At 44.0% G+C, this 27,293-nt stretch overlaps 2 protein-coding genes across 2 annotated transcripts; both read right to left on the bottom strand.

The window, feature by feature from the left end:
- Nucleotides 1-1,299: 1,299 nt before the first annotated feature.
- Nucleotides 1,300-8,609, bottom strand: LOC138846063 (tripartite motif-containing protein 64-like). Its single transcript, XM_070060627.1, has 6 exons — nt 8,199-8,609; nt 7,120-7,215; nt 5,908-6,138; nt 4,967-4,989; nt 3,966-4,063; nt 1,300-1,921 (listed from the first exon to the last, which is right to left on the bottom strand). The coding sequence occupies exons 1-6, from the start codon at nt 8,607-8,609 to the stop codon at nt 1,428-1,430; spliced, it is 1,353 nt and encodes a 450-aa protein (XP_069916728.1). The 3' UTR covers nt 1,300-1,427.
- Nucleotides 8,610-18,356: 9,747 nt separating this feature from the next.
- LOC100356259 (tripartite motif-containing protein 64) lies at nt 18,357-26,990 on the bottom strand. Its single transcript, XM_008267532.4, has 6 exons — nt 26,580-26,990; nt 25,513-25,608; nt 23,683-23,913; nt 22,744-22,766; nt 21,743-21,840; nt 18,357-19,145 (listed from the first exon to the last, which is right to left on the bottom strand). The coding sequence occupies exons 1-6, from the start codon at nt 26,988-26,990 to the stop codon at nt 18,652-18,654; spliced, it is 1,353 nt and encodes a 450-aa protein (XP_008265754.3). The 3' UTR covers nt 18,357-18,651.
- Nucleotides 26,991-27,293: the final 303 nt, after the last annotated feature.

Genomic DNA, 27,293 nt, shown 5'->3' with positions numbered 1-27,293 from the left:
GAGGGAGAAACCAAGTACTTGAGCCATCACCTGTTGTTGCCCATGGTGCCCACTGTTACCATGAAGCTAGAATATGCAGAGGAGCAGGACATGTCCCCAAGTGCTCCAAAAAGAGATGTGGCCATTCTAAGTGGATCTGAAACCACTGAGCCAAACATGAATGTTCTTGATGTTAGAATAACTTTGTTAATACTAACTCTCTCTCTCTCTCTCTTTTTTTTTGGGGGGGGGTGAGGTGGCAGGTAGAGTTGTAGACAGTGAGAGAGAGAGACAGAGACAAAGTATTTCCTTCCATTGGTTCACTCCCCCAGTGGTCGCTAGGGTTGACGATGCACTGATCTGAAGCCAGGAGCCAGGTGCTTCCTCCTGGTCTCCCATGCGGGTGCAGGGCCCAAGCACTTGGGTCATCCTCCACTGCCCTCCTGGGCCACAGCAGAGAACTGGACTGGAAGAGGAGCGAGGAGCAACGGGGACAGAACCAGCGCTGGTGGCGGAGGATTAACCAAGTGAGCCACGGCGCCGGCCCCAATACTAACCTCTTATTTGTTCTTTAGTCCACTCATTGACTACATTTGTTTTGCCTGATATGTCCTAAACAGTGCTCTGGGTAATAGCAATACAGCACCAGGAAAGATTTTCCATTTGGAAAATTTGGAATTTGTACTGAGCAGTTATCATTAACTACCAGTTGTTTGAATTTATGTTGGATGTTATTGGTGATGTTGGATGTTATGCTTAGAGTGTGTGATCTCTGCAGTCGTGAAGGGCTTCCTGAAAAAAATTGAGCTGAAATGTAATGAATGACCAGGACTTGATGAAGTGATTGGTTGTCAGGCATTTGCATCTACCCCAAAAGGCCAGATTTGAAGAAAGACCTTTGCAAACTTCATTTTATTTAGTAAAGTGAGAGAAGAGACTTCACTCCACTACCCAAGACATAGTCAACTATGGGAATGAAAGGCTGTTTGCATGATGATGTGCCTTGGTGGCATTCAGCTAAATGGGAAAACAAGATGCCACAGCCACATATTTTATCATTTTATTAGCATATGATGCTTAGAATATACAACCCCACAAATGTCAAAGTAGAAAAGGATTTTTCAGGTGTTGGAGTTAGGAGGTATGCCCACGGGGAGTGTACACTAATAGACACTGAATTTCTTTACAGGATGATGAAACAGTACTGGGGTCAGATAACTGTGAAAGTTTCAAAGTTCTTTACTAAAATAAATTTTAATAGAAAACGTTCATATATCATTGCAGTTGTATGCTGTGTGGTTTCTAACCAAGCTCTAATTATGACTACACTGTGCTCATGAAGTTACAACGTGCTCCAAAACAATCCTGCTGTCTCACATAAAAATATCCCAGGGTGGCGAGCTCCTCCATATGGGAGTTCACAAAGAATCATCATCAAACCTGACATGTCATGGGGGACCAAGCCAAAACAAGGGATTCAGAGGAGAAGTAAACTGGGTTGGAACGTTACAATGTATGAGGGCACCTTTGTCAACATCATAGAAACCCACTGTTCCATGGTCACAATCCAGAAACACCCCAACCATACTCAGGGGCCTCTTCACATAGTGAGTTAAGGGTGGAACACTGGTGTAGAGCACGTAATGGTTGTTACTCTTCAGGGAGGCCAGGAGAAATGCTTCTTCAAAATGAATAATGTTGCTGGTATCACTTGTGCTGGAATCATAACAGACTCCCAAAATCCAGTTGGAAGAGGATGACACATCCACCTCCCAGTAATGTTGGCCAGAGGTGAAGGTCTGAGCACCCCACACAGCAAAGCTCTCTGCTCTCTGGGAATGGTTGGGAGCACTGCGATGTTCTTCTCCAAATATTGTGCTTCTGAGATCTTCAGAGAAGCTTACATAGCGGCGGGCCACTTCCCTCCTCAGACCATTATCCACTGTAGAAAGAGAACAATCTGATCAATGAATGTTGTTTCCATGGCCTGAAGACAAAACTTTGCTGCCCGTGGATTCACTTCACTCGACTTTGCAAGGAAAACTAACAGAAGAAAGGTAGCATAATGAATTGAGATTCACTCAACTGAGAAAATCAAAGGTTCAAGTGCATTTACAGGAAAAAAAAATAATCAAACAACAGAGAAAAATAAGAAAAGGAGCTTAAACATATCACACACTGTGTGAAGTAGGGTTATGGTTGATCTAGAGTGTTAATTATTTCAATAGTTTTGAATATATATGTTTAATTATATGTCTTTGAATAGAGACACAGAGACAGAGAAATGTTACATCTGCTCGCTCACTCTCCATATACCCACGACCAAGGCTGGACCCGGCCTGTGCCAGGAGCCAGCATCCAAACATGGTCTCCCACATGGATGGCAGGGATCCAGACATTGGGGGTAACATCTGCTGCCCCCCAAGGTGTGCATTAGCAGGAAGCTGGATGGAAGCTGAGGTGGGACTGATTCCCAGGCACTGTGCTATGGGGTAAGGATGCCCAAGACACTTTACTGCTGAGCCAAATGCCTACCACTCGATAGCATGTATTGAGACAACGATGCAACTTCTACTTTCTTGGCTAGGAAAGTATCCTTTAGTGTTTTACTTAATTCCATTTGTAAATACAATACTTTGAAATGTGATAGATCTTAAATGGGAAATCAGCTACACATCTGAATATTTCCAAAATAAAACTCATGCTCCAATAAGTAGTATATTTAAAGAATGTTCTGACTTCAGCTTATCTGTTCAGAATGTGGATTTAGCCCAATCTGGGTTTCAACCGTCTGTCCTTGAACTCTCTCTACTGCAGGCCTAACATCATTGCACTGTGTTCACAGATCTCTCATCATTTAATTGTTTTCAGAATCATTGATAGTATTGGAATGGTTCTGCTCTTTTTTTACAGGCAGAGTTAGACAGTGAGAGAGAGTGAGAGAGAGAGAAACAGAGAGAAAGGTCTTCCTTTCCATTGGTTCACCCATCAAATGGCCACTACGGGTGGTACGCTGTGGCTGGTGCACTCCGTCGATCCCAAGCCAAGAGCCAGGTGCTTCCTCAGGTCTCCTATGCGGGTGTAGGGCCCAAGCACTTGGGCCATCCTCCACTGCCTTCCCGGGCCACAGCAGAAAGCTGGCCTGGAAGAGGAGCAATCAGGACAGAATCCAGAGCCCCAACCGGACTGGAACCTGGGGTGCTGGGGCCGCAAGCAGAGGATTAGCCAAGTGAGCCGCGGTGCCAGCCGGAATGGTTCTGCTTGTGAGAATTTCTCCTTTTTTGGGTTGGTCAAATACTTCTGAGTTTATCAATGATAATAGCTATATTAGCAGTGCAGCATAAATGTACTTGGCTTATAGAACAAATGAAAAACCACAAGTGCCAAATTTAAACTTTAAGATCTGGCCAGTATTACAGCATAGTGGTTAAGGCTGATGGCTCTGACACGGGCATCCCATATGGTAGCTGCTTCATGTCCCAGTTGTTCCACTTCCAATCCAGCTCCCTGAGAATGGCCTGGGGAAGCAGCAGAAGATGACCCAAATATTTGAGCCTCTGCTACCCTTGTGGGAGTAGCAGAAGAAGCTCCTGGCTCCTGGCTTTGGCCTGTGCTAGCCATGGCCATTGCGGCCTTCTGGGGGAGTAAAACAGCAGGTGGAAGAGCTCCCTTTCTCTCTATTTCTCCCTAAAAACCTGCAGTGGATGGAGTAAACCCACAGTTTTGACTGCTGCTCTAAGAAGTGAGCATTGTACCCCTTCTTAATCAAATGACCTGGATACTCTTCCTGTAGTTTGCTTACATCAGCATGCTCATTACAAATTTCAGTTTAGATCATTGAATTGTGATGAAACAAAATGAGAAGGCAGTTTCAAAAAATCCTATAACATTTTCAGGGACACAAAATGAAATAAAATAGGAAATGGCTCAGGCACAAAAGCCGTGAAGAAGGAAATTAGGGCTGGAAGGATGGAGGCTGAGCTCACCTCTGAAGTTGTTTAGCATCTCTCTGAGTCCAGTGATGTTCCGCAATGTCAGCTCTGGGTTCACCCCCTGGAGACGGAGCGTCTGCACCAGCTCTGCTCTGTAAGGAATCACACGAGTGACACTCCAGGTCAAAGGGCAATAGCAGGGTCAAATCAAAAGTACCAGCTGTAAATCCAAGATATTTCATTGGGAATTTTCCCATTATCATCTAATAAGAATAAATGTATTCACTACCTTAGGTGAGATAAAATTAGTACTTCTCTCTAAATTTCACATCACATCCATTTGCCTCTTTCTTCTCAGACATTATTCAACCTCTCAAATGACAGTGGCTGCCCCCTGTATCCCTCACTTGACTTCAGGTAAAACAGAAATCCTGAGTAGCTACAGAGAGCAGGGCTTTTAGGTAGAATCTATGGGAATTCAGTCAACAGACATCCCCAACAGTACAGTCAGGAGGATCTGCACTGAGCCAGGAGGCTGTGAGCTTTTCTGCCAAGCAAGGGAATGGAAATCCAAACTGGCAGCCATGGTCCTGAAGGAGCTGAGGTGGCTGATGCCCCTGATCCAGCCAGCAACTGGGACAGACTCAGAGGGCAGGACCTGCTCACTGCTGCTCCCAGGAGTGAATCCTCTCTCCTCCTTCCCTGCTGTGGGAATTGCTCTTTCCTGTGTGTTTCTCACTTTCCCTCTTTCAAGGGTGGGGCCTCCTCTGGGATTTCTCAGAATAATATGTACATAAGGGTTGGTTGGGATAGTTTCAAAGGAAGGGGAGGAGAGAGAAGGCGAAATAAAGCCCAGAAAGTCAAATCTTTTTTTGTATATTTCGGTTCACCCACACCTCATCTGGCACTAAAGAGTAGAAGACCTCAGAATCCCTTATCCAACAACATGGTAAATAGTCAGGAAGATCAAAGGAAATCATGCAAAACAGAAGCATCTGCTGCATCAGCAAGAACACAACTTTCTTACACATTGCAGATTCTCATTGTAAACTTACCTTTCTAATACACTCCGCATATCCTGCAAAAAAAAAAAAAACATTCATTCATGATAATTCTCTCCTCTGATCTCTATGAAATACTTGCATTGTTAATTTGTAGTAATATATTTTCTCCTTATGATCTTGTAAAGAGGGATCAGAGTCTGTTAATAACAGACTATGACCTGATCCATGAGGAACTTCCTCTGTGTGAATTAAGAAGGTGGTACTCAGGATGAAGATGTGCAGCTGTAAAAAGATTAGGTTGTAGGTTCCCTCACGCCCACTCACATTCCAGAGAGAGGTCTGACTGCTGCTAACATTATTGCAAAGCAGGGAAACCTCCGAACATCGGAGTTCACTGCAAATGACTATCAAAGCTTTCTTAGGCAAAGGCAAGGCCTCAATGTCATCAGAAAATTGTTCTCAGTTTTGTACCCCAGTGACGATGGAGGCAAGAGTAGGGAATATTATTTCTGTGAAAGGCAATTGGATAGTTACAACATCATTCATGGACACAACAAATTATCACCTAAAAATAAATATCCTGCAGATTTATTGAATATTCTGGGGTTGCCTAGGCAGGGCCAAACCGATTGATAGCACAGGCCTTATATAACCCTCTGGACAATCAGCACCCCTGGAGGGGAGAATAAATTGAGAATTAATCGAAGATGTAACCCTTGTGTGGTCATTGAGTTCCTGGATAATTGTCTCTAGAGTAGTTTTCCTGCTTACAATGCAGGGACTTTTATCTTATCTGAATTGTGACAAAGAAAAGCACCCAAAAGATTATCAGACTATGCAGAACCAAGCGATCGGGCAAAAATAAAGATACAGGGCAGTAGACCTGAATCATGCAGCGTAAAGTCGTGATAGGTGCAGGTATCATTTTTTGGTTCTTACGCCCTTGCCCAGAAAAGCACTTCTTTCCCATAACATGGACTCTCCCTGCTCACCTGGAGTAACTCCATGTCAGGCTTGTGACACACCTCAGCCAGCTCTCTGTACGTGTTTTTCACCTGGTGTTTCTGTTGGGTCATTCTCATTTCACTACCCTGGAGCTGTTGGGAAATCTCCTGTGCTTCTCTGTGCAGGGCCTGCAGCTGCAGTTGCTCCTCCTCGTGGAGAAATATACGCAACTTCTGGTACTGAGCTTTTATCATCAGCTCCCTTAAGGACACATATTCCTGCAGAGATATTAGGTAAAAAGTTTACATATCTCATGCTGAACAGAAAATGGAAACGGCCAATATTATTGCCAGAGTTGCCTGAGACACTGACATCCCATAGGAGTGCCTCTTCAAGTCCCTGCTGTTCCACTTCCCATCCATCTGCTTGCTAACATGCCTGGGAAGGAGGCAGATGAAGGCCCAAGTGTTTGGACCCTTACTTTCCACAATGGAGACCCTGATGAAGTTTCAACCTCCTCTTCTCAGCCTGGTCCAGCCATTGTAAGCTGGGGAATATACAAGTACATGGATGCTCCCCTCACCTCATCACTCTATCTTTCAACTAAATAAAACATTTCAAAACGTACTTTGCAGACTTTCTGCCTCACCCATGCAACACCTCTTGAGTATATGCAAGTCTTTTCTGTGCGTGCCTCCTGTAGGTTCTTAGTCTTTTTCTATGTTTAAATCAAGATTCACCAAATGATCTCAGGTGATTCTCCCCCTTCCCCCCCTCTGCCACCACCTCTCTGAAGCTTCTTCAGTATTTGTACCCCATCAACTCTTTCGACTGTAATGTAAGCCTACTTAAGTTTGTTCTGTTCCTTTGCCTGATTCTTCTAAATAATTAGAACTATTTAGGTAGAGTCCACGTCACACAGTTTTCTTTAATGACTTCATTTTCTTAATTGATACGATTCTACTTTTCACTGCTTCTTCATAGCCATACTTAATGCTATCTTTAGTGTTGGAAAAGGTTTGTGGAAACCTTCAGGGTTGGACTTGGAGTATCTGGGATGACCTGTTTTCCATACCCCAGGGTATGCTTCTCACTAGGTGTCTTGGCTGGCACAGGATTTGTGATCACTGAGTTACCATTTGAAACCACCACTGCTTCTGGGAGGAAATCACAAACTCTTCATGGTAAACGGAATTTGCCAAAGCAGTATAGTGATTGTAAGCATTATAGTAATTGAAGCACATCTTTTTCATTCTTACCTTGAATGAATGAGTCTTTTTAATTTCCTCTGTCACATTGTTTTTCAATTCCTGGATCAGTTCCCATAAAGTATCCATTTCCTTTAAAAGCTTTTCCTGCAGAATAAGGATAAGATTTAGCAACATGGAATATATTCTTGTATATTTTACCTCCTTACATATCAGAAATGGTGGTGGTTGAGAGAATAGTATTGAGACTACTAATTGTTGTATTCTGACTTCTTTTTCTGATGTAAGTGATTGTGACTAAAGTGGAGTGGTCATATTTTCACAAGTTGACCTAATTTGAGTCTTAGATTTGGGATACTGAGTGTGGTAGAAAATTACAAGGATGTCATTGCAGTGTAATGAGTTCATTGGCCTCCTGCTAAACCAGTATGCCATGTGGGCTGCAGTTCATGTCCTGCCCCCCCCACCTCTGCTCCATCTCCCTTCTGATGGTCTGTGAAAGCAACGGAAGATGTCCCAAGTGCTTTGGCCTTTGACACCCACGGGAAAGTTCCAAAAGAATATCCTGACTCCCAGCTACAGCCTGGCCCAGCCCTGGTCATGTGAGCATTTGTGGTGGAAACCACAAAATGTATGGCACATCTCTCTCTCTTGCTCTCTCTCTCTCTCTTTCTCTCTTTTGCTTTCTGTGTTTGCATATAAAACTACCTTTGAAATAAGTAAATCTTAAAAATAAAAGATGAAACTTACAATAGAAAATGTGAATAAAGTCAATAAAATTTGCTTCCTTAGAAACGGTGTTTATGTTACTTGGCTGTGAAGCAGTCACAGTTGCAGCACAAGCCCAAGTTTCTGCTGATGACCACTTGCACTGCACCTTACCAACTGGCCTTGCATGGACAGTGCTTCTAAGCTGGCTCCCCCTCATGACAACTCAACCCAATTGTGAATATGGGGTCCATTGAGTAACAACATGGAAGGACACATTTACATCTTGGGATTCACAGGGAAAAATCACTACCATCACAGTCTCCATTCTCACCCACTTCCACTCCATTTCCACAAATCCCCACCTTTCTCTCTAGTTCAGGATCCCAGAGAATCCACATGGCTCTGGAGGCATTACTCACCCGGGACTCCTCAGCAGCACATTCCATCATGGTGTGGTCATGTATCTCGGGCTGTGGGCATCCAGAGAGAGGCTGATAGTGCAGGCTCTTGTCCACCTCTGTGAGGAGCCCTGCTGCTTCTGTCTGCTCACCAGGAACCTGCTCCTGCAACCTGGTGACCTGGTTCAATTGGTACTTTCTGGCAGCAGAAGCCAGCTTCTTGAGCACGACATTGGTTTTGAAGTTTGTCTTCTCTGACATCTCCTTACACATTGGGCAGCACATGGGAGTCTCGGCTTCCTCCCAGCTCAGAGAAAGGCAGGATCTACAAAAGTTGTGTCCACAGTCTATCCTAACTGGGTCTAGGAAGAAGTTCATGCAAATTGGGCATGTGAGTTCCTGCTGGAAGACTTGCAACGTGGCTGGATCCATGTCTCGATGAAGATCCTTTAAAAACAGAGAGAAATAAAGTGGTCTTCCCTGAAGAGAGAAAGCATGCACTGTGTACCGTTTTCTTCCCCTACTTGCCTGCATACAAACCTACACATCATGAGTATAAACATGCTGGGTCTACAATCTAACAGAAATAAGAAAGTAATACATGTATTATGGTTGTTTAAAGGAAGTAACCTGGGTCGGTGCTGTAGTGCAACAGATTAAAACCATGGGCTGCAGGGCCCACATCCTGGCTGCTCTACTTCTGAACAGCTCCCTGCTGATGTGCCTGAGAAGCTAGCAGAGGATGACCAATGTCCTTGGGCCACTGAGCATACCCATGGGGAGTCCCAGAAGAAGATCCTGGCTCCTGGCTTCTGATTGGGTCAGTGCTGGCCTTTGGGAACATTTGGAGAGTGATCTAGAGAATCAAAGACCTGTCTCTCTCTCTGTCTCTACCTCTAAGAATTTCTCTTTCAAATAAATAAATAAATAAACCTTTCAACTACATAATAAACAGTACGTAACAAATTTATTTGGAGAAATTTAAGGTGATGGTAAAAGATGAGATGATTCCAAGGTTTGTTTTCATTTTCTTATTGGCCTAGAAGCAACACAAGATCAGTATTTCTTTCTGCATCTCCCCTCCTCCTCATCCTCTTCCTCTCTCTCTCTTCTCTGAGTTCCTACGCTATTCATTTCCTGCAGGACTGCTCAGCTTTAACACACACCAAAACAGTGGAACTCCATACTATGGGTCTATCCTCTCTGCCTTGCAACTCAGAGGTACTTTTCTGAAATCAGTTATGAGACCAGGCTTAATCGAAGATTATTTGATTTAATCAGTGTTAAGTTGAATGCTCAGCTTCTAAAACAATAAGCAGGTGAGTTTCCTTTTCAACCTCAACCTGAACATTTTCTTCAAGTAATAAACTACACAAATCATTTCCAGTTTGAGAAAATATCATTTTCCCAGAGTTAGTTCATGTCATCAGAGGGATGGTCACATTCTGAAAAGGTGAACAGTCAACCACAGCAATGGGCAACAACTGGCCAATTGTCCTTTAAATCAAGTAGAAGATGGCTCAAGTGCTTGGGCAACTGCACCCATGTGGGAGACTGGGATGAAGCTCCTGCCTCCTGGTTTTAAATCAGTGCAGTTCTGGCTGTTGTGGCCAAGTGGGGAGTGAACCGTTGGAGGGAAGACTTCTCTCTCCCTCCCTCTCTCTCTCTGTCTCTCTCACTAACTCTACCTCCCAAATAAATAAATAAAATCTTAAAAAAAATTAGTAGAAAAGACACATTTGCTTTGATAAAACATCCGTAATCTGATCATTAAACTTCAAGTATATTTGTAAAAGAAACTGAACATGAAGGCCTGTCCTCTAAATTCTATACTCAAAGTGTGTGTGATGAGTAGTCTCACCTTTGGAAGTGCAGATGTGATTGGTCATTTCAGTTCTATGCACAGCTGTTTCCAGTTCAGGATTCTCTCTTCTGATCTCAACTCCTCTGGGTGTGTCCCCTTTGACAGGATTTCACCAGACCCACCCACCAAATCCACTCAATGAGAGAGCTTCTGTCTTCAGAACTAATTGGATTTGCATCATGAGGTTACAGGGAAGGTGGAAAAGTGATTCATTGGATTTACAAGGTGCAGAAAATAGTACCCAGGGGCTAAGAGACAAGCAAACTGTAGACTGGGTTTGGGAGATGTGGGGAAGTTGACCAGATGTAAATTGTTCCAAGAAATTTTCACTGAGGGCTGAGAGCACCAGGCTTTTGCACAAGCTGACACTGGCAGACGTTAGAGGGTGGGAGGATGGCAGAAGTCCCTGTGGCTCTCCTCTGCCTTAGAGGAAACACCTCCTCCCTGCTGCCACCCTCCTTGCAGAACTCTGGTCCTGTTGTAGTTTACACCACAAACCTCCTTCACCCATAGTTACACTCTTTTAGATGCTGCTCTCTGGGTTGTTCCAACACTGTGAATATCTGCCATTATGTTTTTTTTTTTTTTCCCAAAGTGGCCCCAAGACCTTGTTCCATGGTCTCAGATGTTTTCTTGAATGGTTAACTTAGGGGCTGGCCTAAGGGTTAGGCCACAGCTCACAATGCTGGCATTCCATGTGGGAGCTGTGGTGTAATCCAAGCTGCTCCACTTCCAATCCAGCTCCCCACTTTCATGCCTGAGAAAGCATTGGCAAATGGCTCAAGAGCTTGGCCCTGTGCCTTTCACTGGAGACCTGGAATAAGCTCTGGCTCCTTCCTAGCTTAGATTAAACCATCATTAGACAACCTGGCTGCAATGTAAAATTTCTGTAGAGAAATCATTTTACAGATTCCACAAGAAGATTTTCTATGGCAACCTTGCCAGAACTTCAGCATTTGATGCATATGGCATCAGAAAATTACAGAAAATATATTAATTTATAAGATACAAAATTATAATAGGCAAAAACTTTTATACATATTTCTATTTTTTGGATAGGCAGAGTTAGTGAGAGAGAGAAAGAAAGGTTTTCCTTCCATTGGTTCACCCCCCAGATGACTTATATATATTTCTTAGACACATGAACATATGCCTGAAAGCAACAGAAGACTGCTTATTGCCAAGTCATAAAATGAAAATTCCTCTGTTTTCAAGGTTTAAGGTAAAAATCTTCAATTCATTTCTTTGGACCCAGTACTCACCTGACGATTGGAATTGGTCCTCTGCAACTTCTTGGATTGGATCCTGCGTCAGGTAGGTGGCTCTGAGTTCCCTGGGTTCTGGAGGATCAGAAGGTCTCCACAGCCCATTCAACACCAAGCCTCAGAACTGAATACACCTTGACTGGGTGAGACCTTTATACAAGAGGAGCAAGCCCCGCCCTGATGGGATTACTGTAGCAGAGAGGACTAGGGGGAGGGGCACTGTTTCCCATCATTCTTTGGGTGAACACCTTCTCAGGTGATTTAGTTAAAAGCAATTGGATCAATCTCAAATTACACAAAAGTTCTCTTGATTGAAATGAATAATTATTTGGGAGGTGACAGTTGTAAATTTTTGAATTCCAGATAGATATTCTCTGACTACACCCATCGAGATAGTTTGTATAACTATGGAAGGCCTTTCTTTCTGTCTCTCTATTTCTCCTCAAATAAGTTAAAAAAAAATTTTTTTTAAATGGAATGTGCTTGGAATGACAGAGATTATCACAACTTAAACTGAGGGTTGATCACATATGGAAGTGCCTGTTCAATCCTTGCTGCTCCACTTCAGATTCCTGCTAATGCAACTGAGAAAGCTGTTGAAGATGGTCCAAACATTTGGACACCTGCATCCAAATGGGATTCCCTGATGAAGCTTCTGGGTCAGCCTGACCCAGCCCAAGCTGTCTGGCAGTTTGGAGAGTGAAACAGCTAGTGGAAGATCTCTTTCTCTCCCTCTCTCCTTCACTCTGCCATCTTCTACTGCTTGCCCAGGCCATAGCAGAGAGCTGGATGGGAAGGGAGCAGCCGAAATGAAACCGGCAATACTTGTTAATTTTAGAAATCCAGATAGATATTCTCTGAATAAACCCATTGAGATAGTGTGTATAAAAGCCTAAATTAATAGATGGGTGAGTGACATGTTTACACTCACAAATCAATACAAGGCAGTAATGTATAGGGTTAGACATATCAATAAGTATCAAAGGAAGAATATCTGGAAATATAATTCTTGGAATTAATAGCAGTAAAACCTGCTGGGATAATTTTTGAAATTCTGATAGATATTTTCTGAATGTACTCATCAAGGGGATATTATGCATAAAAGCCTAAATTAATAGAATGTTGAAGTACATTTTTACATTCACAAATTGATACATGATGCAGAATTTAATTGTGTTGAAGTTATAACTTTAGTGATAACTTTCAAATTAAAACTTTAATATGTTGAAGTTATATATAGGATTGGCCATATCAATAAATACCAATTGAAATATACCTGGAGATATGATTCTCAGAATTAATAGTAGTAAAACCTGCTGGGATGATTTTACCTGATTGCTGTTTTATGTCTTTAAGTGTTTTGATTATCCGGAAAAGAGAATTAACCACTGTTTCAAAACAGTTGTAATAAGGCATGTATATCTCATAGAAGTTTCAAAAGAAGACAGGCCCAGCCGGTGCTGTGGCAATGTAGGCTAAGCTTCCTCTTGCAGTGCTGCCATATGTTTGCCAGTTTGTGGTGCAGCTGCTCCTCCTTGGGTCAGGATTTTGCATTGTCCCGGGAAAGAAGTAGAAGATATGCAAGTGGCCGGCAGCCACGGCTCACTAGATAATCCTCTGCCTTGCGGCGCCGGCACACTGGGTTCTAGTCCCGGTCGGGGCACCAGATTCTGTCCCGGTTGCCCCTCTTCCAGGCCAGCTCTCTGCTGTGGCCAGGGAGTGCAGTGGAGGATGGCCCAAGTGCTTGGGCCCTGCACCCCATGTGAGACCAGGAGAAGCACCTGGCTCCTGCCATTGGATCAGCGCGGTGCGCCAGCCGCAGCACGCAGTCAAAACAGCCATTGGAGGGTGAACCAACGGCAAAGGAAGACCTTTCTCTCGTCTCTCTCTCTCACTGTCCACTCTGCCTGTCCAAAAAAAAAAAAAAAAAAAAAAAAGAAGAAGAAGATGACCCAAGTGCTTGGACCTCTGCACCCAGCTGGGAGAGCTGGAAGAAACTCCTGGCTTCATAATGGACTCAGCTCTGGTCATTGCAGCCATTTCAGGAGTGAAGCAGCAGATCTAAGACCCTTTTCTCTGGCTCTCCTTCTGTCTGTAATTCCAACTCTCAAGTAATAAACTCTTAAAAAAATAGGTTCACAAAAAAAAAGGCTACTTAGTTATGTTGTTTCAATAAAAGGAACATTCCATGAATTGTCTTTTGTCAGCTATAATTTGTTTAAAATTCAATGAATGTTAATATTATTGCTGATAATAACGATGAACCTAGGAAACACAGTTATGTGAAAGAAAAATAGAAAATGCCATATATTTTGTAATTTCAGTTCCATGAACCTATAGATGAAATGATTAGGAGAATTAGAGTGGCTCATTTGTCTGGTGTCTGAGGAGTGATGATTGGCAGATCACATACAGGTGAGGAGTCACACAATAAGCCAGGAAGCCCAGAGAACTCACACATGCCCCACCCTAATCCTATCTCCCAGCCCCCAAAGAACAAAACTTTTAGTGCAGGGTTTGAGAAATGTTCCTCTGTTAAATAGGAGAGATACAAAACTAGAAGAGAATGAAACATTTTTCCACCGTGATTCAGGTTGTTTTAGAAATCAAAGGTACATATTGGAACTGGTGTCCCTCATCTCTACAGCACAGTGTACATTTCCCCTGCACGTCACCCCACTGTTTGTAAGCAAACACTATGTCCCAGGACCTCTTCCTCGCCTAAATGAGACAATGCAACTCATTACTGAACACCAATAAACAACACCAACAGCTTTCACAAGAATTATCTTGTTCTCGGTTCTATTAGTCAGAGCCTCCGATGACATTTAATATATGCAGATGTATTTTTATAAATGCAGAGAAGATGCCACAAATGATGTTATAAACAGCCAGAAAGAAAATTCCCTATCCCTGGATAGAGTGTGCCACTCTGTAATCTGCACCATACTTTACACTGCATGCTGATTCTTCACTGATTTGCACATCTGAGCAGGCATGTTTCCAAACAGTTCAGAGAAACAGAGAAGAAGAGCAAAAGAACTTGAATCAACAAGTGACTAAAAGAGAATGTGTATTGCCAGGGATGGTTGAGGTGTAAAATGTGCATTGCACACAAAATTAGCATATAAATATGTAAAATACATTAGTAATATTTATAAAAATAGCTATTTAAAATGTGTAGTGTGTAAGAAATTTAATAATATCATTAATGTTAATTTTATTTGGTTTTTTTTTGTGTTCACTAGAAAATTTAAAATTAGATATGTGACTCTTATTGCTATTTGGTATTTAACATTTTTTAAACTTTTATTTAATGAATATAAATTTCCAAAGTACAGCTTATGGATTACAATGGCTTTTCCCCCCCATAACTTCCCTCCCACCTGCAACCCTCCCCTCTCCCGCTCCCTCTCCCCTTCCATTCACATCAAGATTGTATTAATGGTTTAAGAAGTCAGGCTGGTGCTGCGGCTTGCTAGGCTAATCCTCCGCCTGCTGCATCAGCACTCCAGGATCTACTCCCAGTTGGGGAGCCGGAATCTGTCCTGGTTGCTCCTCTTTCAGTTCAGGTTTCTTCTGTGGCCCGGGCAGGCAGTGGAGGATGGCCCAGGTGCTTGGGACCTGCCAAAGCATGTTAGGCCAGGAGGAAGCACCTGGCTCCTGGCTTCAGATTGGCACAGTGTACGGCTGTGGCAGTCATTTGGTGGGGGTGTTGGTAAACCAACAGAAGGAAGACCTTTCTCTCTCTCTCGCTGTCTCTGTTAAAAAAAAAAAAAGTCTGTTACTAAGTCCTATGATTATTATAGGTATACCTCCAAAATTATTTTATTTGTCTTATTGTCGCCATTATTGACAAATGTCCTTAGGAAAAAGCTTGGTTTTCCTGTTTGAATTCTTCCCAGACAACTAAAATTGTAGAAAAGATGAAGAAAGTGTCCATAGAATTGGATGATGATTGGTGAAGACAAGTGGTAGAATGTAGTACCCATGAATTTTTAAAATCTTCAAATTGTAGCTAACCCTGTTTCTTTCTTTCTATAGACTGAGAGAGACAGAGAGCTCCCATAGGGGCGTTTACTGCCAGGTATTTGATACGGGAGTGAAGGAAGACCTGAAAAACCAAACATGAGACAGTGAAACAACCCAAAAAGTAACATCTGAAAGAGCCGAGACCACCCTAACTATGGGTGAAGGAGGTTTGTGATATAAACTACAACAGGACCAGAGTTCTGCAAGGAGGGTGGCAGCGGGGAAGAGGTGGTTCCTCTAAGGCAGAGGAGAGGCACAGAGACTTCTGCCATCCTCCTGCCCTCTAACGTCCTGCCAGTGTCAGCTTGTGCAAAAGCCTGGCACTCTCAGCCCTCAGTGTAAAATAAAGTTTTAAGGTTCTAAGGCATTATCATGGACATCTGAGCACAGTGTAGGGCTTGGATTTGTACACAACAATCGATGTGCTGGTAATCTGTAGTCGAGATTCAACTGCACAGATTTGGGACGTGAGAACAGCGCCAGTGTACACACATTTTCTGGACATACAAATGCAGCTGCTACAGTGAAGTGTCAAGCTGCAGAACCACAAATTATTACAGGAAGCCATGACACTACAATACGATTATGGGATCCGGTGGCTGGGAAGATGAGAGTGCCATTAACAAATCATAAAGGATCAGTGACAGCTGGAGTGTTACATCCCAGACATTACACATTTGCTCTGGTTCGCCACAGAACATCAAACAGTGGAAATTCCCTGATGGATGTTTCATTCAAATTGTGTCTGGACATAAAGCTATTATTAACACATTGACTGCAAATTCTGATGGAGTACTTGTATGTGGAGCTGACAAGGGCACTATGCACCTTTGGGACTGGAGAACTGGCTCCAATTTTCAGAGTCCACGCAGGGGTGCAGCCTGGGTCATTGGACAGTGAATCTGGAATATTCGTTTGTGCTTTTGATCAATCTGAAAGTTAATTACTAACAGCTTCAGCTGATAAAACCATTCATGTGCACAGAAAGGATGATACAGTGAGAGAAGAAATTCATCAAGGGGCTGGCGCTGGGGGAAGCAGGTAAAACTGCCACCTACAGTGCCAGCATCCTATATGAGCGCTAGTTCGAGTCCCGACTGCTCCACTTCTGATGCAACTCTCTGCTATGGCTTGGGAAAACAGTGAAGATTGCCCAAGTGCTTGGACCCCTGTGCCCTGTGTGGGGGATCCGGAAGAAGTTCCTGCCTCCTAGCTTGGGAGCTCTGACCGTGGCGGCCAATTAGGAAGTGAACCAGTTGATGGAAATCTCCTTCTCTCTGCCTCTCCACTCTGTGTAACTCTGACTTTCAAATAAATAATAAAATGAATCTCTTTTAAAACAGAAGAAGAACAACCTATCTGGTCAGCTGGAAACCAGAAATTATCAAGAGAAAGAGTTTGTAATGTGATGCTGTCTCCATGGTGGTTCTTTTTTGTTTGTGTGTGAGTATTTATTTATTCTGAGCTTGGCATTGATGAGGAAATCCTGTCGTCTTGTGTTCTGGCTGGGAGTATAAAGCAGAAACTCACTTTTGGTATGATTGCTGCTTTGTATTTTCAACAAACTGCCCCCCCCCCCACACACACACGCACACACTTCTCACGGTGTTTTTATTTCTAAAACAAAGAGTTTGTGGTGTTGGGGAAAGATAAAACTAGTTTCATCTTCTAACACTTTGAGAGACTCACCCAGAAATAGTGTTGATTTTGGACATTTGAGACAGAATTGACCATCACAGTTAGTTGAATTAGTAGTGACTTGAGTTAGTAGATTACATAATATTAAGCCTACAGAGTTTCCACCTGCCAATTCACTACCCAAAATAGCTAGGATTGGGCAAGGACAAAGCTAGGATCCAGAAATGTATTTCTGGGTCTTGCATGAGGGTGGGAGAAACCAAGTACTTGAGCCATCACCTGTGGTTGCCCACAGTGCCCGTTGTTACCCTGAAGCTAGAATATGCAGAGGAGCAGGACATGTCCCCAAGTGCTCCAGAAAGAGATGTCGCCATTCCAAGTGGATCTGAAACCACTGAGCCAAACATGAATGTTCTTGATGTTAGAATAACTTTGTTAATACTAACACTCTCTCTCTCTCTTTTTTTTGGGGGGGGGGTGAGGGGGCAGGTAGAGTTGTAGACAGTGAGAGAGAGAGACAGAGACAAAGCATTTCCTTCCATTGGTTCACTCCCCCAGTGGTCGCTAGGGTTGACGATGCACTGATCTGAAGCCAGGAGCCAGGTGCTTCCTCCTGGTCTCCCATGCGGATGCAGAGCCCAAACACTTGGGCCATCCTCCACTGCCCTTCTGGGACACAGCAGAGAGCTGGACTGGAAGACAAGCAAGGAGCAACGGGGACAGAACCAGCACTGGTGGTGGAGGATTAACCAAGTGAGCCACAATGACGGCCCCAATACTGAACTCTTATTTGTTCTTTAGTCCACTCATTGACTACATTTGTTTTGTCTGATATGTCCTAAACAGTGCTCCGGGTAATAGCAATACAGCACCAGGAAAATTTCCCATTTGGAAAATTTTGAATTTGTACTGAGCAGTTATCATTAACTACCAGTTGGTTGAATTTATGTTGGATGTTATTGGTGATGTTGGATGTTATGCTTAGAGTGTGTGATCTCTGCAGTCGTGAAGGGCTTCCTGAAAAAAAACTGAGCTGAAATGTAATGAATGACCAGGACTTGATGAAGTGATTGGTTGTCAGGCATTTGCATCTACCCCAAAAGGCCAGATTTGAGGAAAAACCTTTGCAAACTTCATTTTCTTTAGTAAAGTGAGAGAAGAGACTTCACTCCACTACCCAAGACATAGTCAACTATGGGAATAAAAGGCTGTTTGCATGATGATGTGCCTTGGTGGCATTCAGCTAAATGGGAAAACAAGATGCCACAGCCACATATTTCATCATTTTATTAGCACATGATGCTTAGAATATACAACCCCACAAATGTCAAAGTAGAAAAGGATTTTTCAGGTGTTGGAGTTAGGAGGTATGCCCACGGGGAGTGTACACTAATAGACACTGAATTTCTTTACAGCATGATGAAAAAGTACTGGGGTCAGATAACTGTGAAAGTTTCAAAGTTCTTTACTAAAATAAATTTTAATAGAAAACGTTCATATATTCATTGCAGTTGTATGCTGTGTGGTTTCTAACCAAGCTCTAATTATGACTACACTGTGCTCATGAAGTTACAACGTGCTCCAAAACAATCCTGCTGTCTCACATAAAAATATCCCAGGGTGGCGAGCTCCTCCATATGGGAGTTCACAAAGAATCATCATCCAACCTGACATGTCATGGGGGACCAAGCCAAAACAAGGGATTCAGAGGAGAAGTAAACTGGGTTGGAACGTTACAATGTATGAGGGCACCTTTGTCAACATCATAGAAACCCACTGTTCCATGGTCACAATCCAGAAACACCCCAACCATACTCAGGGGCCTCTTCACATAGTGAGTTAAGGGTGGAACACTGGTGTAGAGGATGTAATGGTTGTTACTCTTCAGGGAGGCCAGGAGAAATGCTTCTTCAAAATGAATAATGTTGCTGGTATCACTTGTGCTGGAATCATAACAGACTCCCAAAATCCAGTTGGAAGAGGATGACACATCCACCTCCCAGTAATGTTGGCCAGAGGTGAAGGTCTGAGCACCCCACACAGCAAAGCTCTCTGCTCTCTGGGAATGGTTGGGAGCACTGCGATGTTCTTCTCCAAATATTGTTCTTCTGAGATCTTCAGAGAAGCTTACATAGCGGCGGGCCACTTCCCTCCTCAGACCATTATCCACTGTAGAAAGAGAACAATCTGATCAATGAATGTTGTTTCCATGGCCTGAAGACAAAACTTTGCTGCCCGTGGATTCACTTCACTCGACTTTGCAAGGAAAACTAACAGAAGAAAGGTAGCATAATGAATTGAGATTCACTCAACTGAGAAAATCAAAGGTTCAAGTGCATTTCCAGGAAAAAAAAATAATCAAACAACAGAGAAAAATAAGAAAAGGAGCTTAAACATATCACACACTGTGTGAAGTAGGGTTATGGTTGATCTAGAGTGTTAATTATTTCAATAGTTTTGAATATATATGTTTAATTATATGTCTTTGAATAGAGACACAGAGACAGAGAAATGTTACATCTGCTCGCTCACTCTCCATATACCCACGACCAAGGCTGGGCCCGGCCTGTGCCAGGAGCCAGCATCCAAACATGGTCTCCCACATGGATGGCAGGGATCCAGACATTGGGGATAACATCTGCTGCCCCCCAAGGTGTGCATTAGCAGGAAGCTGGATGGAAGCTGAGGTGGGACTGATTCCCAGGCACTGTGCTATGGGGTAAGGATGCCCAAGACACTTTACTGCTGAGCCAAATGCCTACCACTCGATAGCATGTATTGAGACAACGATGCAACTTCTACTTTCTTGGCTAGGAAAGTATCCTTTAGTGTTTTACTTAATTCCATTTGTAAATACAATACTTTGAAATGTGATAGATCTTAAATGGGAAATCAGCTACACATCTGAATATTTCCAAAATAAAACTCATGCTCCAGTAAGTAGTATACTTAAAGAATGTTCTGACTTCAGCTTATCTGTTCAGGATGTGGATTTAGCCCAATCTGGGTTTCAACCGTCTGTCCCTGAACTCTCTCTACTGCAGGCCTAACATCATTGCACTGTGTTCACAGATCTCTCATCATTTAATTGTTTTCAGAATCATTGATAGTATTGGAATGGTTCTGCTCTTTTTTTACAGGCAGAGTTAGACAGTGAGAGAGAGAGAAACAGAGAGAAAGGTCTTCCTTTCCATTGGTTCACCCATCAAATGGCCACTACGGGTGGTACGCTGTGGCTGGTGCACTCCGTCGATCCCAAGCCAAGAGCCAGGTGCTTCCTCAGGTCTCCTATGTGGGTGTAGGGCCCAAGCACTTGGGCCATCCTCCACTGCCTTCCTGGGCCACAGCAGAAAGCTGGCCTGGAAGAGGAGCAATCAGGACAGAATCCAGAGCCCCAACCGGACTGGAACCCGGGGTGCTGGGGCCGCAGGCAGAGGATTAGCCAAGTGAGCCGCGGTGCCAGCCGGAATGGTTCTGCTTGTGAGAATTTCTCCTTTTTTGGGTTGGTCAAATACTTCTGAGTTTATCAATGATAATAGCTATATTAGCAGTGCAGCATAAATGTACTTGGCATATAGAACAAATTAAAAACCACAAGTTGTGGGGAGCAACTCGGACTAGACTAAGTTACTGGAATTAAGACTTATTCTATGCATCTGCTCTCCCACAATATGGCGCTGGGAGAGGAAGAAACAGCTTCTACACAGCTGCCTCCAGTTCAACCAATAAGCAGCAGGAGCTGCTCCTGATTGGAGGAGAGCAGCATACTCGGCGTGTGGGTAGCAGAGTTGGGATTGCTGGAAAAGGACTATAAAGGAGGAGCGAGACAACATGCACCAGGAACATCTAAGGGGAACATCTATCTGAAGGAACACCTGTGCAGCCCCCGAGAGAGCCGGCCGGCGGTGTGCCGCTCCCCCGCAGAAGTGGGGATAGTGGCTAGGAGGAACCGCCCTTCCACGGAGGTGTAAGGGACGGTGGCCAACCCGGGAAGAACCAGCAGCAAACCCAGGGAGGGCGGAGCAGACAAAAAGAACAGCGCAGGGTCCTGTGTCATTCCTCCACGAAGAGGGGGAGCGACATAATGGTGCCGTGACTCGGATAGGAAGCTTAGGCAGGGTTTAGTGTCGTTCCTCCACGAAGAGGGGGAGCGACACAAGTGCCAAATTTAAACTTTAAGATCTGGCCAGTATTACAGCATAGTGGTTAAGGCTGATGGCTCTGACACGGGCATCCCATATGGTAGCTGCTTCATGTCCCAGTTGTTCCACTTCCAATCCAGCTCCCTGAGAATGGCCTGGGGAAGCAGCAGCAGATGACCCAAATATTTGAGCCTCTGCTACCCTTGTGGGAGTAGCAGAAGAAGCTCCTGGCTCCTGGCTTTGGCCTGTGCTAGCCATGGCCATTGCGGCCTTCTGGGGAGTAAAGCAGCAGGTGGAAGAGCTCCCTTTCTCTCTATTTCTCCCTAAAAACCTGCAGTGGATGGAGTAAACACACAGTTTTGACTGCTGCTCTAAGAAGTGAGCATTGTACCCCTTCTTAATCAAATGACCTGGATACTCTTCCTGTAGTTTGCTTACATCAGCATGCTCATTACAAATTTCAGTTTCGATCATTGCAATGTGATGAAACAAAGTGAGAAGGCACAGTTTCAAAAAATCCTATAACATTTTCAGGGACACAAAATGAAATAAAATAGGAAATGGCTCAGGCACAAAAGCCGTGAAGAAGGAAATTAGGGCTGGAAGGATGGAGGCTGAGCTCACCTCTGAAGTTGTTTAGCATCTCTCTGAGTCCAGTGATGTTCCGCAATGTCAGCTCTGGGTTCACCCCCTGGAGACGGAGCGTCTGCACCAGCTCTGCTCTGTAAGGAATCACACGAGTGACACTCCAGGTCAAAGGGCAATAGCAGGGTCAAATCAAAAGTACCAGCTGTAAATCCAAGATATTTCATTGGGAATTTTCCCATTATCATCTAATAAGAATAAATGTATTCACTACCTTAGGTGAGATAAAATTAGTACTTCTCTCTAAATTTCACATCACATCCATTTGCCTCTTTCTTCTCAGACATTATTCAACCTCTCAAATGACAGTGGCTGCCCCCTGTATCCCTCACTTGACTTCAGGTAAAACAGAAATCCTGAGTAGCTACAGAGAGCAGGGCTTTTAGGTAGAATCTATGGGAATTCAGTCAACAGACATCCCCAACAGTACAGTCAGGAGGATCTGCACTGAGCCAGGAGGCTGTGAGCTTTTCTGCCAAGCAAGGGAATGGAAATCCAAACTGGCAGCCATGGTCCTGAGGGAGCTGAGGTGGCTGATGCCCCTGATCCAGCCAGCAACTGGGACAGACTCAGAGGGCAGGACCTGCTCACTGCTGCTCCCAGGAGTGAATCCTCCCTCCTCCTTCCCTGCTGTGGGAATTGCTCTTTCCTGTGTGTTTTTCACTTTCCCTCTTTCAAGGGTGGGGCCTCCTCTGGGATTTCTCAGAATAATATGAACATAAGGGTTGGTTGGGATAGTTTCAAAGGAAGGGGAGGAGAGAAAAGGTGAAATAAAGCCCAGAAAGTCAAATCTTTTTTTGTATATTTTGGTTCACCCACACCTCATCTGGCACCAAAGAGTAGAAGACCTCAGAATCCCTTATCCAACAACTTGGTAAATAGTCAGGAAGATCAAAGGAAATCATGCAAAACAGAAGCATCTGCTGCATCAGCAAGAACACAACTTTCTTACACATTGCAGATTCTCATTGTAAACTTACCTTTCTAATACACTCTGCATATCCTGCAAAAAAAAAAAACCATTCAGTTATGATAATTCTCTCCTCTGATCTCTATGAAATACTTGCATTGTTAATTTGTAGTAATATATTTTCTCCTTATGATTTTGTAAAGAGGGATCAGAGTCTGTTAATAACAGACTATGACCTGATCCATGAGGAACTTCCTCTGTGTGAATTAAGAAGGTGGTACTCAGGATGAAGATGTGCAGCTGTAAAAAGATTAGGTTGTAGGTTCCCTCATGCCCACTCACATTCCAGAGAGAGGTCTGACTGCTGCTAACATTATTGCAAAGCAGGGAAACCTCCGAACATCGGAGTTCACTGCAAATGATTATCAAAGCTTTCTTAGGCAAAGGCAAGGCCTCAATGTCATCAGATAATTGTTCTCAGTTTTGTACCCCAGTGACGATGGAGGCAAGAGTAGGGAATATTATTTCTGTGAAAGGCAATTGGATAGTTACAACATCATTCATGGACACAACAAATTATCACCAAAAATAAATATCCTTCAGATTTATTGAATATTCTGGGGTTGCCTAGGCAGGGCCAAACCGATTGATATCACAGGCCTTATATAACCCTCTGGACAATCAGCACCCCTGGAGGGGAGAATAAATTGAGAATTAATCGAAGATGTAACCCTTGTGTGGTCGTTGAGTTCCTGGATAATTTTCTCTAGAGTAGTTTTCCTGCTTACAATGCAGGGACTTTTATCTTATCTGAATTGTGACAAAGAAAAGCACCCAAAAGATTATCAGACTATGCAGAACCAAGCGATCGGGCAAAAATAAAGATACAGGGCAGTAGACCTGAATCATGCAGCTTAAAGTAGTGATAGGTGCAGGTATCATTTTTTGGTTCTTACGCCCTTGCCCAGAAAAGCACTTCTTTCCCATAACATGGACTCTCCCTGCTCACCTGGAGTAACTCCATGTCAGGCTTGTGACACACCTCAGCCAGCTCTCTGTACGTGTTTATCACCTGGTGTTTCTGTTGGGTCATTCTCATTTCACTACCCTGGAGCTGTTGGGAAATCTCCTGTGCTTCTCTGTGCAGGGCCTGCAGCTGCAGTTGCTCCTCCTCATGGAGAAATATACGCAACTTCTGGTACTGAGCTTTGATCATCAGCTCCCTTAAGGACACATATTCCTGCAGAGATATTAGGTAAAAAGTTTACATATCTCATGCTGAACAGAACACTGAAATGGCCAATATTATTTCCAGAGTTGCCTGAGACACTGACATCCCATAGGAGTGCCTCTTCAAGTCCCTGCTGTTCCACTTCCCATCCATCTGCTTGCTAACATGCCTGGGAAGGAGGCAGATGAAGGCCCAAGTGTTTGGACCCTTACTTTCCACAATGGAGACCCTGATGATGTTTCAACCTCCTCTTCTCAGCCTGGTCCAGCCATTATAAGCTGGGGAACATACAAGTACATGGATGCTCCCCTCACCTCATCACTCTATCTTTCAACTAAATAAAACATTTCAAAACGTACTTTGCAGACTTTCTGCCTCACCCATGCAACACCTCTTGAGTATATGCAAGTCTTTTCTGTGCGTGCCTCCTGTAGGTTCTTAGTCTTTTTCTATGTTTAAATCAAGATTCACCAAATGATCTCAGGTGATTCTCCCCCTTCCCCCCCTCTGCCACCACCTCTCTGAAGCTTCTTCAGTATTTGTACCCCATCAACTCTTTTGACTGTAATGTAAGCCTACTTAAGTTTGTTCTGTTCCTTTGCCTGATTCTTCTAAATAATTAGAACTATTTAGGTAGAGTCTGTTGGGAGCAACCCGGACTGGACTGAGTTACTGGAATTAAGACTTATTCTATGCATCTGCTCTCCCACAATATGGCGCTGGGAGAGGAGGCAACAGCTTCTACCCAGCTGCCTCTCACCAACTTGACAAGCTGCAGGACCTGCTCCTGATTGGAGGAGAGCAGCGTACTCGGCATGTGGGCAGCCCAGTTAGGATTGGTGGAGGAGGACTATAAAGGAGGAGAGAGACGGCATGCACCAGGAACATCTAAGGGGAACACCTGTGCAGCCCCCGAGAGAGCCGGCCGGCGGTGTGCCGCTCCCCCGCGGAAGTGGGGAATGTGGCAGGGGGAACCGCCCTTCCACGGAGGTGGAAGGACCAGCAGCCAACCCGGGAAGGACCAGCAGCAAACCCGGGGAGGGCCGAGCAGACAGAAGAACAGCGCAGGGTCCTGTGTCGTTCCTCCACGAAGACGGGGAGCGACATAATGGTGCTGTGACTCGGATAGGAAACCTATGCAGGGTTTAGTGTCGTTCCTCCACGAAGAGGGGGAGCGACATAATGGTGTGGTGACTCGGATATGAAGCCTAGGCAGGGTTCAGTGTTGCTCCTCCACGGAGACGGGGAGCGACAGAGTCCACGTCACACAGTTTTCTTTAATGACTTCATTTTCTTAATTGATACGATTCTACTTTTCACTGCTTCTTCATAGCCATACTTAATGCTATCTTTAGTGTTGGATAAGGTTTGTGTAAACCTTCAGGGTTGGACTTGGAGTATCTGGGGTGACCTGTTTTCCATACACCAGGGTATGCTTCTCACTAGGTGTCTTGGCTGGCACAGGATTTGTGATCACTGAGTTACCATTTGAAACCACCACTGCTTCTGGGAGGAAATCACAAACTCTTCATGGTAAACGGAATTTGCCAAAGCAGTATAGTGATTGTAAGCATTATAGTAATTGAAGAACATCTTTTTCATTCTTACCTTGAATGAATGAGTCTTTTTAATTTCCTCTGTCACATTGTTTTTCAATTCCTGGATCAGTTCCCATAAAGTATTCATTTCCTTTAAAAGCTTTTCCTGCAGAATAATGATAAGATTTAGCAACATGGAATATATTCTTGTATATTTTACCTCCGTACTTATTAGAAATGGTGGTGGTTGAGAGAATGGTATTGAGACTACTAATTGTTGTATTCTGACTTCTTTTTCTGATGTAAGTGATTGTGACTAAAGTGGAGTGGTCATATTTTCACAAGTTGACCTAATTTGAGTCTTAGATTTGGGATACTGAGTGTGGTAGAAAATTACAAGGATGTCATTGCAGTGTAATGAGTTCATTGGCCTCCTGCTAAACCAGTATGCCATGTGGGCTGCAGTTCATGTCCTGCCCCCCCCACCTCTGCTCCATCTCCCTTCTGATGGTCTGTGAAAGCAACGGAAGATGTCCCAAGTGCTTTGGCCTTTGACACCCACAGGAAAGTTCCAAAAGAATATCCTGACTCCCAGCTACAGCCTGGCCCAGCCCTGGTCATGTGAGCATTTGTGGTGGAACCCACAAACTGTATGGCACATCTCTCTCTCTCTCTCTCTCTCTCTTTTGCTTTCTGTGTTTGCATATAAAACTACCTTTGAAATAAGTAAATCTTAAAAATAAAAGATGAAACTTACAATAGAAAATGTGAATAAAGTCAATAAAATTTGCTTCCTTAGAAACGGTGTTTATGTTACTTGGCTGTGAAGCAGTCACAGTTGCAGCACAAGCCCAAGTTTCTGCTGATGACCACTTGCACTGCACCTTACCAACTGGCCTTGCATGGACAGTGCTTCTAAGCTGGCTCCCCCTCATGACAACTCAACCCAATTGTGAATATGGGGTCCATTGAGTAACAACATGGAAGGACACATTTACATCTTGGGATTCACAGGGAAAAATCACTACCATCACAGTCTCCATTCTCACCCACTTCCACTGCATTTCCACAAATCCCCACCTTTCTCTCTAGTTCAGGATCCCAGAGAATCCACATGGCTCTGGAGGCATTACTCACCCGGGACTCCTCAGCAGCACATTCCATCATGGTGTGGTCATGTATCTCGGGCTGTGGGCATCCAGAGAGAGGCTGATAGTGCAGGCTCTTGTCCACCTCTGTGAGGAGCCCTGCTGCTTCTGTCTGCTCACCAGGGACCTGCTCCTGCAACCTGGTGACCTGGTTCAATTGGTACTTTCTGGCAGCAGAAGCCAGCTTCTTGAGCACGACATTGGTTTTGAAGTTTGTCTTCTCTGACATCTCCTTACACATTGGGCAGCACATGGGAGTCTCGGCTTCCTCCCAGCTCAGAGAAAGGCAGGATCTACAAAAGTTGTGTCCACAGTCTATCCTAACTGGGTCTAGGAAGAAGTTCATGCAAATTGGGCATGTGAGTTCCTGCTGGAAGACTTGCAACGTGGCTGGATCCATGTCTCGATGAAGATCCTTTAAAAACAGAGAGAAATAAAGTGGTCTTCCCTGAAGAGAGAAAGCATGCACTGTGTACCGTTTTCTTCCCCTACTTGCCTGCATACAAACCTACACATCATGAGTATAAACATGCTGGGTCTACAATCTAACAGAAATAAGAAAGTAATACATGTATTATGGTTGTTTAAAGGAAGTAACCTGGGTCGGTGCTGTAGTGCAACAGATTAAAACCATGGGCTGCAGGGCCCACATCCTGGCTGCTCTACTTCTGAACAGCTCCCTGCTGATGTGCCTGAGAAGCTA

This window comes from Oryctolagus cuniculus, chromosome 1 (genome assembly GCF_964237555.1).
Source record: "Oryctolagus cuniculus chromosome 1, mOryCun1.1, whole genome shotgun sequence".
Classification (NCBI taxonomy): domain Eukaryota; kingdom Metazoa; phylum Chordata; class Mammalia; order Lagomorpha; family Leporidae; genus Oryctolagus; species Oryctolagus cuniculus.
The sequence above is the reverse complement of the archived record's forward strand: the minus strand, read 5'-3'. Positions and strand labels throughout refer to the sequence as shown.

Bases quoted from the DNA above. Each gene is read 5' to 3' on its own strand.
- LOC100356259 (XM_008267532.4), bottom strand. From the start codon at position 26,990: ATGGATCCAGCCACGTTGCAAGTCTTCCAGCAGGAACTCACATGCCCA. The intron at 25,609-26,579 runs GTGAGTAATGCC...ATTATTCTGCAG, and splicing joins GTGCTGCTGAGGAGTCCCGG to GAAAAGCTTTTAAAGGAAAT. The intron at 21,841-22,743 runs GTAAGTTTACAA...GATTCCTTACAG, and splicing joins ATGCAGAGTGTATTAGAAAG to AGCAGAGCTGGTGCAGACGC.
- LOC138846063 (XM_070060627.1), bottom strand. From the start codon at position 8,609: ATGGATCCAGCCACGTTGCAAGTCTTCCAGCAGGAACTCACATGCCCA. The intron at 7,216-8,198 runs GTGAGTAATGCC...CTTATTCTGCAG, and splicing joins GTGCTGCTGAGGAGTCCCGG to GAAAAGCTTTTAAAGGAAAT. The intron at 4,064-4,966 runs GTAAGTTTACAA...GATTCCTTACAG, and splicing joins ATGCGGAGTGTATTAGAAAG to AGCAGAGCTGGTGCAGACGC.